Consider the following 15,736-nt stretch of genomic DNA (forward strand, 5'->3'; position numbering starts at 1 on the left):
CATCAAATCTCTGCAAGCTTGGTGACAGTGACCATGATTTGATTACTTTCTCTGTCTAATGCAGGGTGGGCAAATCCCTCAGTAAAACAGAATTCCATAACTTTGGAAAGGCTGACTTTCACAAACTCAGGAGACTGGTCAGTCAGGCATTAAGGGACCATGGCCCCCTGGGAAGGGGAGTCCATGAGGAATGGTTGTTCCTAAAGAACTCAATCCTCAAAGCACAAGGGAAGTTCATCCTGTCTCACAGGAAATGCAGAGGGTAGGGAAGCTCCCTTAGATCAGCCAGGAACTTCTGGGTCTCCTGAAACTTAAAAAAGAAGCCTACACCAGATGTAAAACTGGAATCATCACCAGGAGGACTACTCAGCACTAGCCCATACCTGTAGGGAGTGGTCCAGAAAAGCCAAAGCAGTAACTGAACTCAGGCTAGCCATCAGAATCAAGGATAACAAAAAGTCATTCTTCAGATATGTGGGAAGTTGAAGAAAGTACAAAAGCAACATTGGCCCCCTGAGAGATCAAATGGGGCCACTGACATTTGACACCCAAGAAAAGGCCAATCTACTAAATAATTACTTTGCATCAGTTTTCTATCCACCAAAGGAGGTCATGCTGTCAGACAGGACACAAAACATCCATGACTCAGGAAACAGGCCCACAATTGACATAGATCAAGTGAGAGAACACCTCGAGAGGCTTGACACCCATAACTCCATGTCCCAGATGGATTGCACCCAAGAGTCTTAAAAGAGCTGGTGGACATCATAGCATGCCCTATAGCCAAGATATTTGAAAGCTTGTGGCACTTGGGTGATGTACCGGAAGACTGGAAAAGAGCCAACATGGTCCCAATCTTCAAGAAAGGGAGGAAGGAAGATCTAGGGAATTACAGACCTATCAGTCTGCCATCCATCCCTGGAAAGATCTTGGAGAAAATTAGCAAAGGATCCATCTGCAACAGGCTAATGGAAAGCAACCTACTGAATATCAACCAACATGTTTTTATTACTGGAATGGCTTGCCTGACCAACCTCATCTCCTTCTATGACCAGATGACACATTGCCTGGACAAGGGAGACAAGGTTGATGTCATTTATCTGGATTTGAAGAAGGACTTTGACTTGGTCTCCCATGATGTTCTCATGACTGAGCTGGAGAAATGTGGTGTCAACCATCTCACAGGCCAATGGCTGGGGAGCTGGTTCCAGGGTCGGACCCAAAGGGTACCAATTGATGGGAACAAATCAATGCGGCGCAAGGTTACCACTAGAATCCCCTGGGGCTCAGTGCTAGGGCTGGTACTCTTCAATATCTTCATTAATGATCTTGAGCAGATGAGGACTGTCAAAGTTCACGGATGACACTAAACTATGGGGGAAGGCAGTCATGCTGGAGGACAGGCTGGGGATACAGGCTGACCTGGACACACTTGCAAAGTGAGCAGACCAAAACTTGATGGCATTCAATGTAGAGAAATGCAGGGTACTTCACCTTAGGAGAAAAAAACAGCATCAAACTTATAGGCTCAGCAGTGCTACACTTACTAGCACCATGACTAAAAGAGACTTGGGGGTCTTGATTGACCACAAGATGAACATGAGCCCCCAATGCAACGCTGTGGCCGGCACAGCAAACCAAACTCTGGCATGCATCCACCAATGCATCTCAAGCAAAACCAGGGACATCATCCTCTCATTTTACTCGGCCTTAGTGAGGCTGCAGCTGGAGTACTGCATCCAGTTTTGGGCCCCCCACTTCAGAAGGGATGTGGATAGGCTCGAGAGAGTCCAGAGGAGAGCAACCTGTGTGATCAAAGGCCAAGAGTGCAAGCCTTATGAGGAAAGGCTGAGGGACATGGAACTCTTCAGCCTGGTGAAGAGAAGGCTCAGAGGGGACTTGGTAGCTGCCTACAAGTATACAAGGGGGGTGCATCAGGATCTGGGAGAACACTTGTTCACCAGGGCTCCCCAAGGGATGACTAGGTCTAATGGCCACAAACTTCTAGAAGGCCGATTCCGACTCGATATAAGGAAAAACTTCTTTACAGTTCAAGTGTCCAAGGTCTGGAACAGACTCCCCCCAGAGGTGGTGCAAGGTGTTTGGATGTTTATCTTGCTGAGATCATTAGATCCCCACAGACTTATTGCCTCTGGCAGGGGGGTTGGACTCAATGATCTCACAAGGCCCCTTCCAGTCCCTAATGTCTATGAAATTTATGAAACTGACATCTCTCAGTTCCCAAGGAAGTGCATGTCCTGATCATTAAGCTATTGGAGAAGGAGGGGGAAGGCAGAGACTTCCTCCCCGCATCTCAATTTGCAACTGTGCCACTATGCAGAAACAGTTTCAAGTTTTGGTGGGCAAGAGAAAGAAAGAGAGATGGTGAGATGGTGCAAGAAGGAAGTTGGTGATAAGGCTACTCACCTGAAAGGGGAGTGATCTGGCTTCTGGTCCCCGCTTCAAACACTGTTTCTGTATTTTACCCAATGACTTTTTAATATTTAATGAGCTTAGGCAGTATGCCTCATGGTTGTTTTGGATCCTACTGTAAGGATCCCCATGTATGATCAAAGAGGTCAGGGGTTGGTAACATATGGCCTATGATCCAAATCCAGCCTTGGAGCCATTGGATCTGGCCTGTGTAACTTTCTCCCTTGCTGTGTGGCTGGAAGAAGTGGCAGCAGCCTGATTAGAAGCCCTGTCTTGCCTTGGACCCGGATTACCACTACAAACCTTGCTGACTGCTGGCCTAAGTGCCTAACCTGGGTTCTGGTGGTCTTAGAAGTAAGACTCAGAAGCACATACCCTACATCGTAGGTTGAGGAAGTGCTAAATTGGTAAAAAAATGTAAAAATTATGGTGCAGGAGGCTTATGAATGATGTTCTTAGCAGCCCAAAGTGAGGAAGAAGAAAACATTAGAACAAAACTATCTACTATCTCTTCTCCTTCAGACTCTATTTCCTCCAAAGGACTGTGTGAGTTACATGAGTTGGTTATTTCCTACTCCTTTTCTCTCCTTTGTTATATCACAGTTGTGTTATTTTTTTAATGATTGTGAATAAATCTATGCTGTATTAGTCTATCTCATGCATGTCTACAATTAAATTATATCTACTGTAGTCACTAAGCGGTAAGTCCCATCAGTTGGTGTATGTGAAATAACTCTAATTTTCAACCCTGTACAGAGACTAAGATTAAGATGTGAATGATTTTAAGTGGTGTATAGGTCTTGTGCTGACTCCCTGGGAAGAAATTTCATATAAATTGGACAAGTCTTAGTATGAAATCTTTGGCAATAATATCCTTATTTGAATCACATAAGTAGTGCACTTCCTAACCCTACTGTTAAAAACAGCAAAGAAACCACGAAAAGGCATTTTGCATTTGTATAAATAGCAAAGGAAAACCAATTAGGTGGCAAATTCGTTAACAAGAGAGACTGTGAATGAACATTTGGAAGCTAATTGGCTCATAAAGATGTAAAACATTGTAGCATGTTTATCCAACACCTTTTCATGCATCTGTAGCTTTCTGAAACTACAAAATTAATTTATTTACCAAGAGGCGAATATTTCTTAGTGTGACCTCTTTTACTGGCCCAACTGCACAGCTGAAACAGAGATAGACAAACTAACAAATGCAAGACTTTCTTCACCAGGTCTGAACCTGATGTTGAAGTCACAATCTTATGTTACAACTGAAAACACGTTGGCAGCTTGATTACAAAAGCTGCTCAAGCCTAGAGCTATTATAACAACAATAAATATGCTATTGTAAGTGACCATGCTGAAAGCCCAAAGGTTGCAGTTGTCCTGTAAAACAATTGAAGATAGGCAACCAAGATGTGGCCAATAAAACCAAACTGCCAATATATTCCAGGTGGATAGTTATTAGGGCTGTGTGAAACTTCAGGTGCTGATTCAATTCAGAGGAGATTTGGCCCAATTCAGCAGCTGAGTCTCTGAATGAGAATTGAATTGGAGACCAATTAAAAGGTCCAAATTGATTCAAAGCCTCCAAATCAATTCAGAAAATATCTGGAGAAAGATTTGGAGATTTGGCGATATGGACAGTCCCCACTTGCCGGCGCAGGGAGCTGGACCCAGGCTCTGTGCAGGTAAGTAGGGGGCAGGGGAGAGGGGACCCCCACCAGGCCCCATCCCCTGCCTGGTCCCCCAGCCCTCCTGAGTGCCCCACCTATCCCCACCCTCTCTCCCACCCCATCAATGGCTTCCCTGCCCAGACCCAGCATCCCGACTCTTTAAAAAAACAAAAACAAACCCATACTTACCGGCTCCTGCCAGGTGAGAGGGGGTGGGGGCAATCCCTGCTGCCCTGCACTGCATGTGGGGGGGCTCTACCATGAGCCCCCATCCTCTGCCCACTCTCCTAGCCCTGTCAATGGCTGCCCTGCCTGGCCCCAGTGTCCCGGCACTTAAAAAAAGCCCCCAAAACAGCCCCACCCTTACCAGCTGGGTCTGGGCAGGGCAGCCGTTGATGGGGCTGAGGGGGTGGGCAGGGGATGTGTTTGATTCAGAGATTCGGCCAATTCAGCGGTGGCCAGATTGATTCAGGACAGTGATTCAAATCACCAAATTGAATCACTGTCCCCCCAATGGGCCTGTGCAAAGTGGCTAGTATTCGGTTCGGATTCGGCCAAATAGTTATGGGTCTGTGTCAGCAATAGACAGCCATTGAATAATACCACTTCCCCCTTCAGTTTCTCTAAAATATGGGTATAAAAAATATAAGTCACTTTTTGCACACCTTTGAATCCCTTCCTGTGCTCAGGTACTCTATGCATCTATTTCAAGTGGTTGTACTTGTCTTTAAAGTGCTACACTACTCTGCTCCAGACTACATCCTCTGCATGTTCTATAATCCTTCTCACCTCCACCAGTGATGCCAACCATTACCATGTGAGCACAATTGAAGTTATTCCAAGTTTGTCACCATTAATCCTGATTGCGATGAATTAAAGTGACTTCACTTGTCAACAGCATATACAAATGGGATTTAAATCAACACTTACAGTTTATTATGGAATCTTCATTGTTAATCTCCTCTCTTTTTCTTCTTTTAGCGCAAGGAAACTTGCTAGACAACTATGTAAGAACAGAAGGTGCTTGGATACTTAGTCACAATAAACATATTTATAAAACAAGCAATCCAGAAGAATGTGCAGAAAAATGTGAAGCTGAAACAAAATTTACCTGCAGGTAATTTCTGTGTATATCCCTTTGTGCTTAAGAATATTGAATTTTATTCAATGGTAAAGTTCCTTACCGTTTCTTCAGGACTAAGTGTATGCTGAGATTTTGAAAGAAAAGGAAAACATATTTAGAACAACAGTACATGGATGATGTAAATAAAGCGATGATATGGAAAGGAAGATCAAAAAACTATGTTTTTCATTTGCATCAGAAAGAATCTTGATATTTTTATGTACAGCCCCTTTACCATTTTAAAGTCACCTGTTTCCTCCTGGGACATCTTCGCATCCAGTATAATCCCTCAGTTTCTAGAGTGGCATGGGCAGGACTTGATCCTGCAGGATTTTAGCCATTGCAGTAAGATTAAGCCCTGAAGCCTGTGGGTCCTTGATCCACAGATGAATCTCAAGCAGGGCCATGGAGGTGATCCTCCCCCTCTGTGCGACACTGGTCAGGCCGCAGCTGGAGTACTGTGTCCAGTTCTGTGCACCCCACTTCAGGAGGGATGTGGACAACATTGAGAGGGTCCAGAGGAGGGCCACTCGCATGATCCAGGGACAACGGGGCAGATCCTACAATGAGAGACTGCGGGGCCTAAACCTGTTCAGCCTTCACAAGAGAAGCCTGAGGGGGGATCTGGTGACTGTCTATAAATTCACTAGGGGGGACCAGAAGGGTTTGGGAGAGACCTTGTTTCCCCTAGTACCCCCTGCCATAATAAGGAGTAACAGCCACAAGTTGTTGGAGAGGAGGTTTAGGTTAGACATCCATAAGAACTACTTCAGTGTCAGGGCGGCTAGGATCTGGAACCAACTTCCAAGGGAAGTGGTGCTGGCTCCTACCCTGGGGGTCTTTAAGAAGAGGCTTGATGCCTACCTGGCTGGACTCATTTGAGCCCAGTTTTTCTCCTGCCCAGGCAGGGGGTCAGACTTGAAGATCTACAAGGTCCCTTCCGACCCTACTTCTATGATTCTATGAAATGTGGTATTTTGACCAAAAAGGTTTCTGTGCATACCTACTTTAAAATCAATAAAAAATGGATGCTAAACAGCGTAGTGGGCACTGGGAGAAAAACGAAGACAATGAAATCTTTAAAAAAGTGCTTCAGGAATCGTATCAACACTACAACTTACTACAATGTTCCTGCTGTGTTCTGGCTTATAACTATTAAACTTTGTATCAGTTACAACTAGTTAATAGTGTAACTATTAGGGCTATGTGAAGCTTTGGGCGATGATTTGATTTGGAGCCTGATTCAGAGCCTGATTCAGTAGCTGAATCTCTGAATCTGAATCAAATCAGGGGACCAATTTAAAGGTCTGAATTGATTCAAGTTCTCTGAATCTTTGGAAAAGATTTGGAGAGTTTTGATGATTCGGGCAGTCCTCGGTGGCTGCATCAGGGAGCTGCAGTTGGACTCGGAGCTGGTAAGTACCAGGGGAGGGGGAGGGAGGCCTGGGAGAGGGGACAATGGGGGGAACCCTGCCAGCCCCCCGACCCGCCCTGCCCCGCTCCCCCAGCCTCTTCCCCCACCAATGGCTGCTCCTGCCCGCCTCAGCTTGGTACTTTAAAAAACAGCTCCAGTGCTCACCAGGTGCTGCTGGGCATGAGGGTGATCCCTGCTGCCCCCACTGTCCCACGCTGCGTGGGGCGCTCTGCCAAAAGTGTGTGTGGCATGGGCATTCCCCAGGGACAAGTAACAGCCGGACAAGGTGTGCTGCTGCTGCTTGTCCCAGGGGAAACAAACATCTGTGCTCATTTGGGCATGCCCACAGAGTGTAGAAGGAGAAACAAATGGTAGGCAAGCAGACTTTGGAAGAGTTCTGCTCAGGAAAGTCTTCTGTCCTTGTTGCTCAAGCAGAGCTTCCAGAAATCACCCTGCCCACTACTTACCTCTCCTTCTGTGCATGGCTCTCATATCCTCAGGAAGTAGCATGCCAAAGAGCGGTAGTCAAGATTGTTCCTGGTAGACTGCCTCTATTTATATGCTTCTGGGGCCAGGTGAACTTTGGACATACTGAAGAGAGAGCTAGGAAGGAGTTGGGCCTTGTGCCCTGACAAAAATTAGTTTCTGAAGGTGAGCTGGACTGGCACCAAGGTGGGGGAAGACCAGGGTGAGAAGTTGTTAACGTTGATGCTCATTGTACATGGGGTAGAGGAAGGATGTGGCGGTGAGACTAAGTAGTGTGTTAGACCAAGGGTGCTCACCTTGGGCCTAAGGGTCAAATATGACCCACAGAGCCATTGTATCTGGCCCATGGGGCTCCCCAGGGGTTAGGAAATTTGACAGTGGGGGCACAGTGTCCATTAATACAACCGTCCACCCCTCCTCCCAAATTTCCAAGCCTTATGCAGCTAGTTGGGACTACGCTATGCATCCTCCTCCTGCATCTGGATCAGGGCTGTGCCACACCCCTTTCCTCCCTGCAGGGCCAGTTTGGGGTGGGCCATGCCTCTGTTCCTCCTGCATCTGGATCAGGGCTGGGCCATGCCCCCTTCTCCTGTGGGGTTGGGTTGGGGCTGAGCTGCCTCCAACATCCTTCTGTGTGGCTGGACGGTGCCTGCCATGCCCACCCTGGATGCCAAATCAGGACCACAGGCCGGATCGGGCCTACAGACAGATTGGGCACTGCCCAGCCAGTCTGCTATGGAAAAAGGTTGAGCACCACTGAAATAGACCATACTCTATGCCAGTTGGTCACTAAATGCAATGTCACTGAAAACCTAGGTGTCACTAAACACAAGTACTTGATTCATGGGTACTGAAAAATTAATTATTGGTACCAATTAACAACCATGTTGCTCTCCCCTCTCAATTCCAACAGGTCCTTTGCATTTACCAGTAAAGACCAGCAATGTACAACACTGGCTGAGAACACCAAGAAAGCAGTGGTACTGAGAAGAACAAATGCAGTTCTCTTTGAGAAAAGAAGTATGTACCATTTTGATATTGCTTCATTAAAATATGCTTAGCGGGTATAAAATACCCTTGACTTTTCTGCAAAGATTGCTAGGTAGTTCCATTTGATGGTTTCTATTAGATGAACATTGTCTCATTAGGAAAGGGGTGTTAAACTGCTAAAGGAATTTCACGTAGGCCACCCAACTATCCTTAGATAGCAACACATCCATATTGGAATGGATTCAAATCAACCTTCTTCCCATTTTTTTTAAAAGCGCTCTTTCAGAATCTTAATTCTATCCTTCTACCAGGCATACACAAGTGGTTGGGTTTTTAAACTATTTATGGATTATTTTATTTTCTCCTGGATAAAAAAGTAGTGGTGAACCTGGGGTAGATATTGTGCGATAGAAGAAAGAAAACTCATTCCATTTTTTAAAAAGTGACCATCTCTAAATTTCACAAAAAGGTAAATTTTACTGTGAAATGTGTGCTGGGAGAAAACCAGGACCTCATTGCTAATCAAACATATAATGGTTTTAAGTCTCACTCCCACCTACAGTTAAAATTTGGAGTAATATAACACGGATTTTTGTACACCGATGTAAATTGCCCTGGTTGTGAAGCAGATAGATGTGGCCACAGACACACAAGCTGTCTGCTAGGTGAAAAAGAAATCTGTCCACAAGCTTTACCTGGTATAATCACCTACCCTTGTAAGTAATTAATTCTTGCTCTTTGACCCTATTTAAATGTTGAAATCAGAGGGTCAGATTCTGACTCTGGCTTATCCAAGTACAAATCCAAAGGAATATTATTGAATTAATGGAAATCAGAATCTGGTCTATAACACTGCAATATGGTAACTCTTATGTTAATAACACACAGTGCAGTTACGCAAACACCTGCCAGTCGTGGAGACTTCAGGAGATGCTCTAAAACCAGGACTCTCTAGAAGAACTTTCAGGATCCTACCTCTTGTAGGCTCAGATTTTCAAAAGATCTTAAAAGGAGTTTAATATGCCTAATCAATAAATATTTTGAAATCACTGGGGTTCTTTTATTTGCCTCCTGGTTTGTGGGCCTTTAATTTACACTTGGGTCATCTTTGCAAGCATTTCTCCACAGCTGTGAGAGCTGGAAATTTACTTTTATTCCAATTGCAACGTGCAGTGCTTATATATTGTTCCTAGGGAAGGGGGCTTTACGTCAAACAACTAATAGTGTGATGCTCGTGATAAAATCGACAGTCGGCCACACTGCCATTGGCTCGGTTGGTTTGTTCATGTATTTATTTAAATGTGAACTAGCTGTGTTAAAGGGCCAATCTTACACTCCAGTTGCTAATAAGTTTCTTGTTGGAGAGCAACTTCAAATACTATGAAGCTTTGACAATAGGTATGAAATGTGTGAACTTCCCTGTTTTAGGGGAGTTTTGTTCAGTGCAATACTGCTTCAGTGAGTCTGGAGACACTAGCTCTTACTGTAGCTCAGCATGTCCGTTGCAGATGGTACCTCTGTACTTCACCCTATAATTTACACAGACTTTTGAAGTATCACATGTCAATCCTGAGTATATAATTAAATCAACCAAATTGGTTGTTCCAGAGCAGGAAATAGGAATATAGGTTATGTCTAAGCAGATCAGGTCACTGGTACATGTAGTTCATTACGCTGCTGCTTGAAGCCAACAACACCCTGAAGTTTCAAAGGAAAGTGAAACTTTCCCATTGTGCACCCAAGTGATTTTTCAGTGTTGTTGATGGAACAAACAATTATTTCTTTATAACAATAACAGATCAGTATAGGAAATGGGAATGGGATCTGATGATCCTTTTTGGTCTTAACCTTCATAAAAACAAATGGGGAAAAAAATCTGTGCAGTTTTCCCCATGAGTGCCTCCTTAAACGTGGTAAAAAATACAGAAGGGTAATTTTGTCTCTATTACTGACAAGTTAGCATTGGGTCATATCAATTTGTAAATTTTTAACGCAAATAATGAAGGCTTGAGTTTAGGGTTCAGAGTTGGATATTTGTCAGCAGACAGAAAAAAACCTAAGGGTTATACAAACTGTGAAGAGCTTATGCAAACAGAAAAAGTTAGAGTCAGCATTTGACTGCTTTAATGTTCATTCCTTTGGTTTTGAATGCTAATATATTGCAAAACCATTCAGGGTATTCAAACACTTTCCAGCTAAAGCTCCTACAAAAGACAAGATATTTTTTCATACAATCGAATCACAAAATCAGAGAAAAACAGGGAAGGGACCTCCAGAAGTTACCTAGCTTAACCCCCTGTCTGAGGCAGGATCATTCCTATCCAAACCATCCTGTACAAATCCATAATCTAACCTCTTTATATAAATGCCATCAACCCTAACACACTAGATAACAACCTAACCTGCCACAGGTAAAGCAGGGGAACCGTGGCAGCCAATGTCCTGCTTCTGTAGAAGGTTGTTAACATACACTCAAGAGATCCCAAGTAGAGGGATATGCCCCCACTACAGGGGAAGGCAAAAATCCCTGCAGCCCATAACAGTCTGACCATGGGGTGAGATTCCTTCCTGACCCCAAATATGTCAATTGGTCTTGACCTGTCCTGACCTGACCTGAATGGAGGGGGAAGATCCTCTAGCCAGGAGCCTCCAGCTTTCAATCCCAGCAGGAGCAGTGGCTCACCCTGTTCAAAATCTCCAGATTTTGCAGATGGTTGCAGTAGTCTGACTAGACTAAACATAGACCTGAACTGAAACCTCAGAATCAAACTACCTCTAAGATTTAGTAAAATCTAGATCCAAATTCATAAACAAGAAGTAAGCTTAATTCTCCTCTGACTTAGATCCAGGTATGGACAAAGAAGCTACATTGAGTTAAAGTGGGGATAGGAACATTTAGCTGCTCCACCAGAACTGGCTGTATGCCTGTTCTGACCCTCCTGTAAGTGAAAGTTAAACCATGGTAGTTTATCCCTGTTTTCCTGAGAAACAACGTAGGGCGACTATATTTTACTGGTCTAAAAATAGGACACTGTTTCCCTCCTCCCTTTCACCTACCACCCATCAGCCCACCCCGGCTTTCTAGCATACTCAGTTGTGTTCGAGTCTCATTTGAGTGTGCTGGTGAGCAGGAGAGGGAATGTGAGAGTGTGTGGAGAATCAGAGATCAGGAGTGTGTAGGTGTATGTGTGGAAAATTCCCATTTTTATCAGGACAGTCATGTTTTAAACACCTGTCCCACTTAAGATGGGATAAAAGTGTTTATGGGACAAAACTGATGGAACACCCAGGACAGATGTTTAAAGTGGGAGTATCCTGGCAAAAATGGGACATATGGTCACCCTAGGCAAGTTGTCCCAGTAAAGTTTTCCATTTACTGCAGGGTAAGAGCAGTTCCTACTTACTGAGCATGTCAACATGAGTGCTGAACTGTGCAGCTGTTACTGCACAGTCATTTAGTACTTGCTTATTACTGAGCAGCCATTACTGAGCAGTCCCGGCACCACACGAGTAATTTCTGACACTATTGCGTAGTAGTGTCAGTGTCACGGTTCACACCCATCGACGCTACGTTGCTGTAGCAATAAGCTGCGGTGATGTAGCTCATCACTACAGCAACATAGCATCTCATGTAGATGCATCCACCGTGCAACAGCTGATACAGGGTAAGTCTCTGTGCCACCTTAAGACTCTGTACCTTGTTTGTTAATTTGCATCTATTGCGTTACTTTGGATATGCATCAGTGCATGTGAAAGGAGAATGATGCTCCTCGGCTGGCTTCCATTGGAAGTCCCACTAAGAAATTTTAAACAAAACTTAGGATCAACAAAAATCTTTGAGGGTCAGTGTTTAAAATGACTGAAACCAACCAAACCAACCCTGATCCTTCCTGGCTAGAGAAACAGTAATTTTTTTACCAGCCAGAGAGGAGACACTATAACATGTCTGTGCATGGGGATTGGATGGGTGGGAAAAAGAAATAAAGAAGGATCCCAGAACATCTCTAAAAAGAAATTAAATAATCACCATGGCTTATTTTGCATCCTTTATAAACTAGTCCACTATGAACCTTACTTTAAGTGAGGAAAAAATGCACAAACAAAAATCAGTGGCTCAGGGGTCAATCAGTAAAAGCAAAGTGGGATTGTATTTGGGATGTTTGATGACAGCCTGTCTATATGGACAGATAACAGTGGGCACATCTAAACAGGATGCTTAATGTGCATTAGTGTAATAACACTGCAGTAGTGGGTCAGGCAAAAACCATGTTAATATGCTACTGCACAAAAATATTAGGCGACTGCACAGTAAGCATCACAAAAACAGTAGTGCAGTAGTGTGAGTTACTGAGCATTTAGTTAGTACTTCATTAAGCAAATACTAAATTAAATGTGCAGTAACTACTGCACATTAATAAACATGTAGATTTGCCCAGTAAGTATAATCTGTGCAGATTTCTTTGAATTAAACTCTGTTACATGGGCAGGCAAATATTTTGGGTGGAGGGCCACTTACTTAGTTTTGGCAAGCCATTGAGGGCTGCATGACAGGCAGTCCGGGGCAAATAAATATTAATTTTCTAAATTTTTTAGGGGTCCCGCAGGCCAAATAGAATGGCCTGGTGGGCCACATCTGGCCTGCGGGCCGCATTTTGCCTACCCCTGCCCTATTAGGATGTTTCATATGTGCACCAAGGTGACATTCATCAGTATTAGGTCCTATCCTAAAGAATTTGTAAGCCCTGAGGTCACACTAAATTGCACATTGGAACCAGTCTGGCATTGGGAAATAAAAATTACTGTAGTATCATGTTGCATGTTGGTGCAAAGGGCCAGAGTGACAATGAATTGATGGGAGCTGCTGATATTCAGCATCTCCAAATTTAGCAGTTTAGTAAACCTGTTTTTGAATATTTTGATCTATGCGACTTAACCAAGGCTGCAAAACAAATCATCTAAGATTAATCTCTTGCTGTCAGACTTTGATTCAGACCGTAAGACAATGTTTACTTCTCATGCTGTACAACTGCCAGTGCTTTGTACATGCTGTACAACTGCCAGAAGTCATGCTTGTTGCTCTGTAGGGGTCACTGCCTATGACACAGACAGCCAGTTGTTAGGAAGACTGCTGCATCCCTAGCTCCATCAGGGTAGCCCAGAGAGCACTGACTCCAGCATTTGTGGAGTCCAAAACAGGACAGTCCTCGGCCACCTCCAGGCTGCACATACAGACTTCCCTGTTCAGCCTGGGACTGGCTGGGAATTTTCCTGGTCAGGGGCAGGTCCTAGTCAGCTCCAGGCTGTGCAGGAAGCTGTCCCTATGCAGCTCCCAGCCCCTACTCCATGATAACAATTGTGATCATGGAGTGAGGCTAGGAACAAGTTCCCAGCCTGTTCCCAGCCTCAGCTCCACAATTGTAGAGTGGCATCTGGCAACAGGTTCCCAGCCTCCACTCTGCGATCATGTTGGGGAGTGGGCTTCCTGCTGCCAAGCCAGGGGGACATTGTCCCCACCCGAGCTCTGGTGGTAGAGCTTGCCCCAGCAGCAGGCAGTTCCTGGGGCAAGGAACAATCTTTTGCCCCCTGCTGCCTGGCTGATGGGAAGTTAATTTGCTCCCAGTCAGCCATCTGCATGTGCCATACTGTGCAGTAACTAACCACGAGTAAATTTGCTACTTGTATTTACAGGTAGCCATAGGTGGCTGGTACAGAAGGCATGTTGGGGGGCACATGCCTTCCCGAGATTGGCTGTCACCAACGCCACTGTTGGCTTTTGCAGGCAGGTGCCGCTCACCAGCCACCCCACCATCACTGCCAGTGGCTTCTGTGGGTGGTTGCCACTTGCCACCCTGCCCCCCCCCCCCCGCTGTCGATGCCATACCTAAGGGATAAAGATTTAAGATGTGGATGAACATGATAATGTTACACAAAGACAGAATCCATATATAGTTTAGAATTTAGATTTAACATTATCAAGTGAGTTATGAAACTTTATTTTCCTCTTCAGTGTATCTTCTAGAATGTCGGCGAGGAAAAGGAGCAGATTACAGAGGAACAGAATCCAAAACTCAGAATGGTGTGCGTTGCCAGAAGTGGGCGGACATTGAACCTCACGTACCTAGGTATGGCCTTTTCATATTTTTGTATTTGTTCTGAATCTTCCCAAATTCTTTATCTGTAATAAATTTGTACTAAACAATTTGACCATTATCAAAACACATTATTTAAAATGTTCACATTCACATTCTTTTCTAAGAGATCATTACCTCCTCATCTCTCCCTGCTGTTTATTTCTTTTCAGGAAGCCCTGTGAAAGGCATATTTTAAGCAGCTTTGTAAACTACTCTGCAGTGATTCGGGGGAATGGGCTAAATGATCAAAGTCCAATATAGCATTTGTGGCCAAATTTGGGGGTTTATAAACAAGCAAAAGGTTTGCTGAGATATTCTCTCTCTGGTCCCTCTGATAAAAATGAGAGATTTTGTTTTCAGTGGGACCAGGAATTCATTTCTTCATGTAAGAGATGTTAAACTGGCAAATGGGTTAGAAGTTACATTGAAGAGCCCTTTGTCTGTTTCTATGACTACAATTTTGTGGCATTAAACAAGAAGCAACAAGACTTAATGACTAACTACCCCTAACATGTTAGTATCACATTCTAGTTACTGAGAACTCTCCCATGTGAAATCCATGCATTTCTTTTTGCATCCAATATGAAAGTTTTACATGCGTCATATGCAGTATTACTCCTTTTAAATGGTGTATTAAAAAATAAACCAGGCAAGCACTGATTGAGTTTAACTACTGACAGCCAAACATCAAAGATCAGGTAGAAATATCCTGGCCTTCATGGTAGTCACTGTCAGGTAGCCACCAGGTAGGGGTGCATGCCCTTATGTCCCACTGACATCCTCAGGGGTTTGCAATCTTCGGTCAGTCTAGGTGGGGTCCTATGCTGTCTCTCTTCCTTCCTGCCATGACTTTGATGTTTAAGAGATTTTTTTTTCTTTGGAGATGTTAATGAAAGAGAGGTAGTGACTACCCACCTCCACCTCGACCAACCATCAGTTTCCACCCCGGTTCCTGAAGCCCCGGGAAAGGAGATGGTTAAATGACCAGTCTGAAATGATTCCTTCCTTCCTTTTCTTTTTTATTATTATTATTATTATTATTATTATTATTATTATTATTATTATTATTTAGACAGCTGCTGAAGCTGGTTTCGGCATAATTGAGTTCTGGGCATCCCTTTGGGACTCAGTTGAGGCTTCCCTTTCACCTTGGACTTTCCCGGTGTTCTCCACTGGGCCAGGGGGTGGAAGGGAACCTCTTGCCCTTTGAGATGCTGCAAGAGGCATGTGCGGGAATGAAAAAATATTCCCCATGCTGCAAATTTGCAGTGCAGAGGCTAAATTAGATCCTGGATATCCAGGGGTAAAAAAAAAATCATGGGAGAAAAAAGCAGGGCAGGCAAACAGAGGCTTGGTCCTCTACAGAGAAACCTTGGTAGCCAGCCAGAGCGTCTCTATGGCTGGCCCTCGCCCTGGTGCTGAAGCACACTGCCTGCCCATGCAGGGCAGGCAGCATGCCAGCTGCAGGGAGCTGGACTTGGGCTCC

General features: G+C 44.4%; 1 protein-coding gene across 3 annotated transcripts in view; it reads left to right on the plus strand.

Annotated features, from left to right (window-relative positions):
• PLG (plasminogen) overlaps positions 1-15,736 on the plus strand; it is a 57,752-nt gene that overhangs the window by 5,611 nt on the left and 36,405 nt on the right. For all 3 annotated transcript variants that reach the window (XM_019549996.1, XM_019549997.1, XM_019549998.1), the window contains exons 2-4: positions 5,088-5,223; positions 8,043-8,149; positions 14,127-14,241. In XM_019549996.1, coding sequence (XP_019405541.1) covers positions 5,088-5,223; positions 8,043-8,149; positions 14,127-14,241 — 358 coding nt within the window. The remainder of the gene's footprint in view (positions 1-5,087; positions 5,224-8,042; positions 8,150-14,126; positions 14,242-15,736) is intronic.

The sequence above is a fragment of the Crocodylus porosus genome, unplaced genomic scaffold (assembly GCF_001723895.1).
Source record: "Crocodylus porosus isolate Cpor-Errol unplaced genomic scaffold, CroPor_comp1, whole genome shotgun sequence".
NCBI classification, from domain to species: domain Eukaryota; kingdom Metazoa; phylum Chordata; order Crocodylia; family Crocodylidae; genus Crocodylus; species Crocodylus porosus.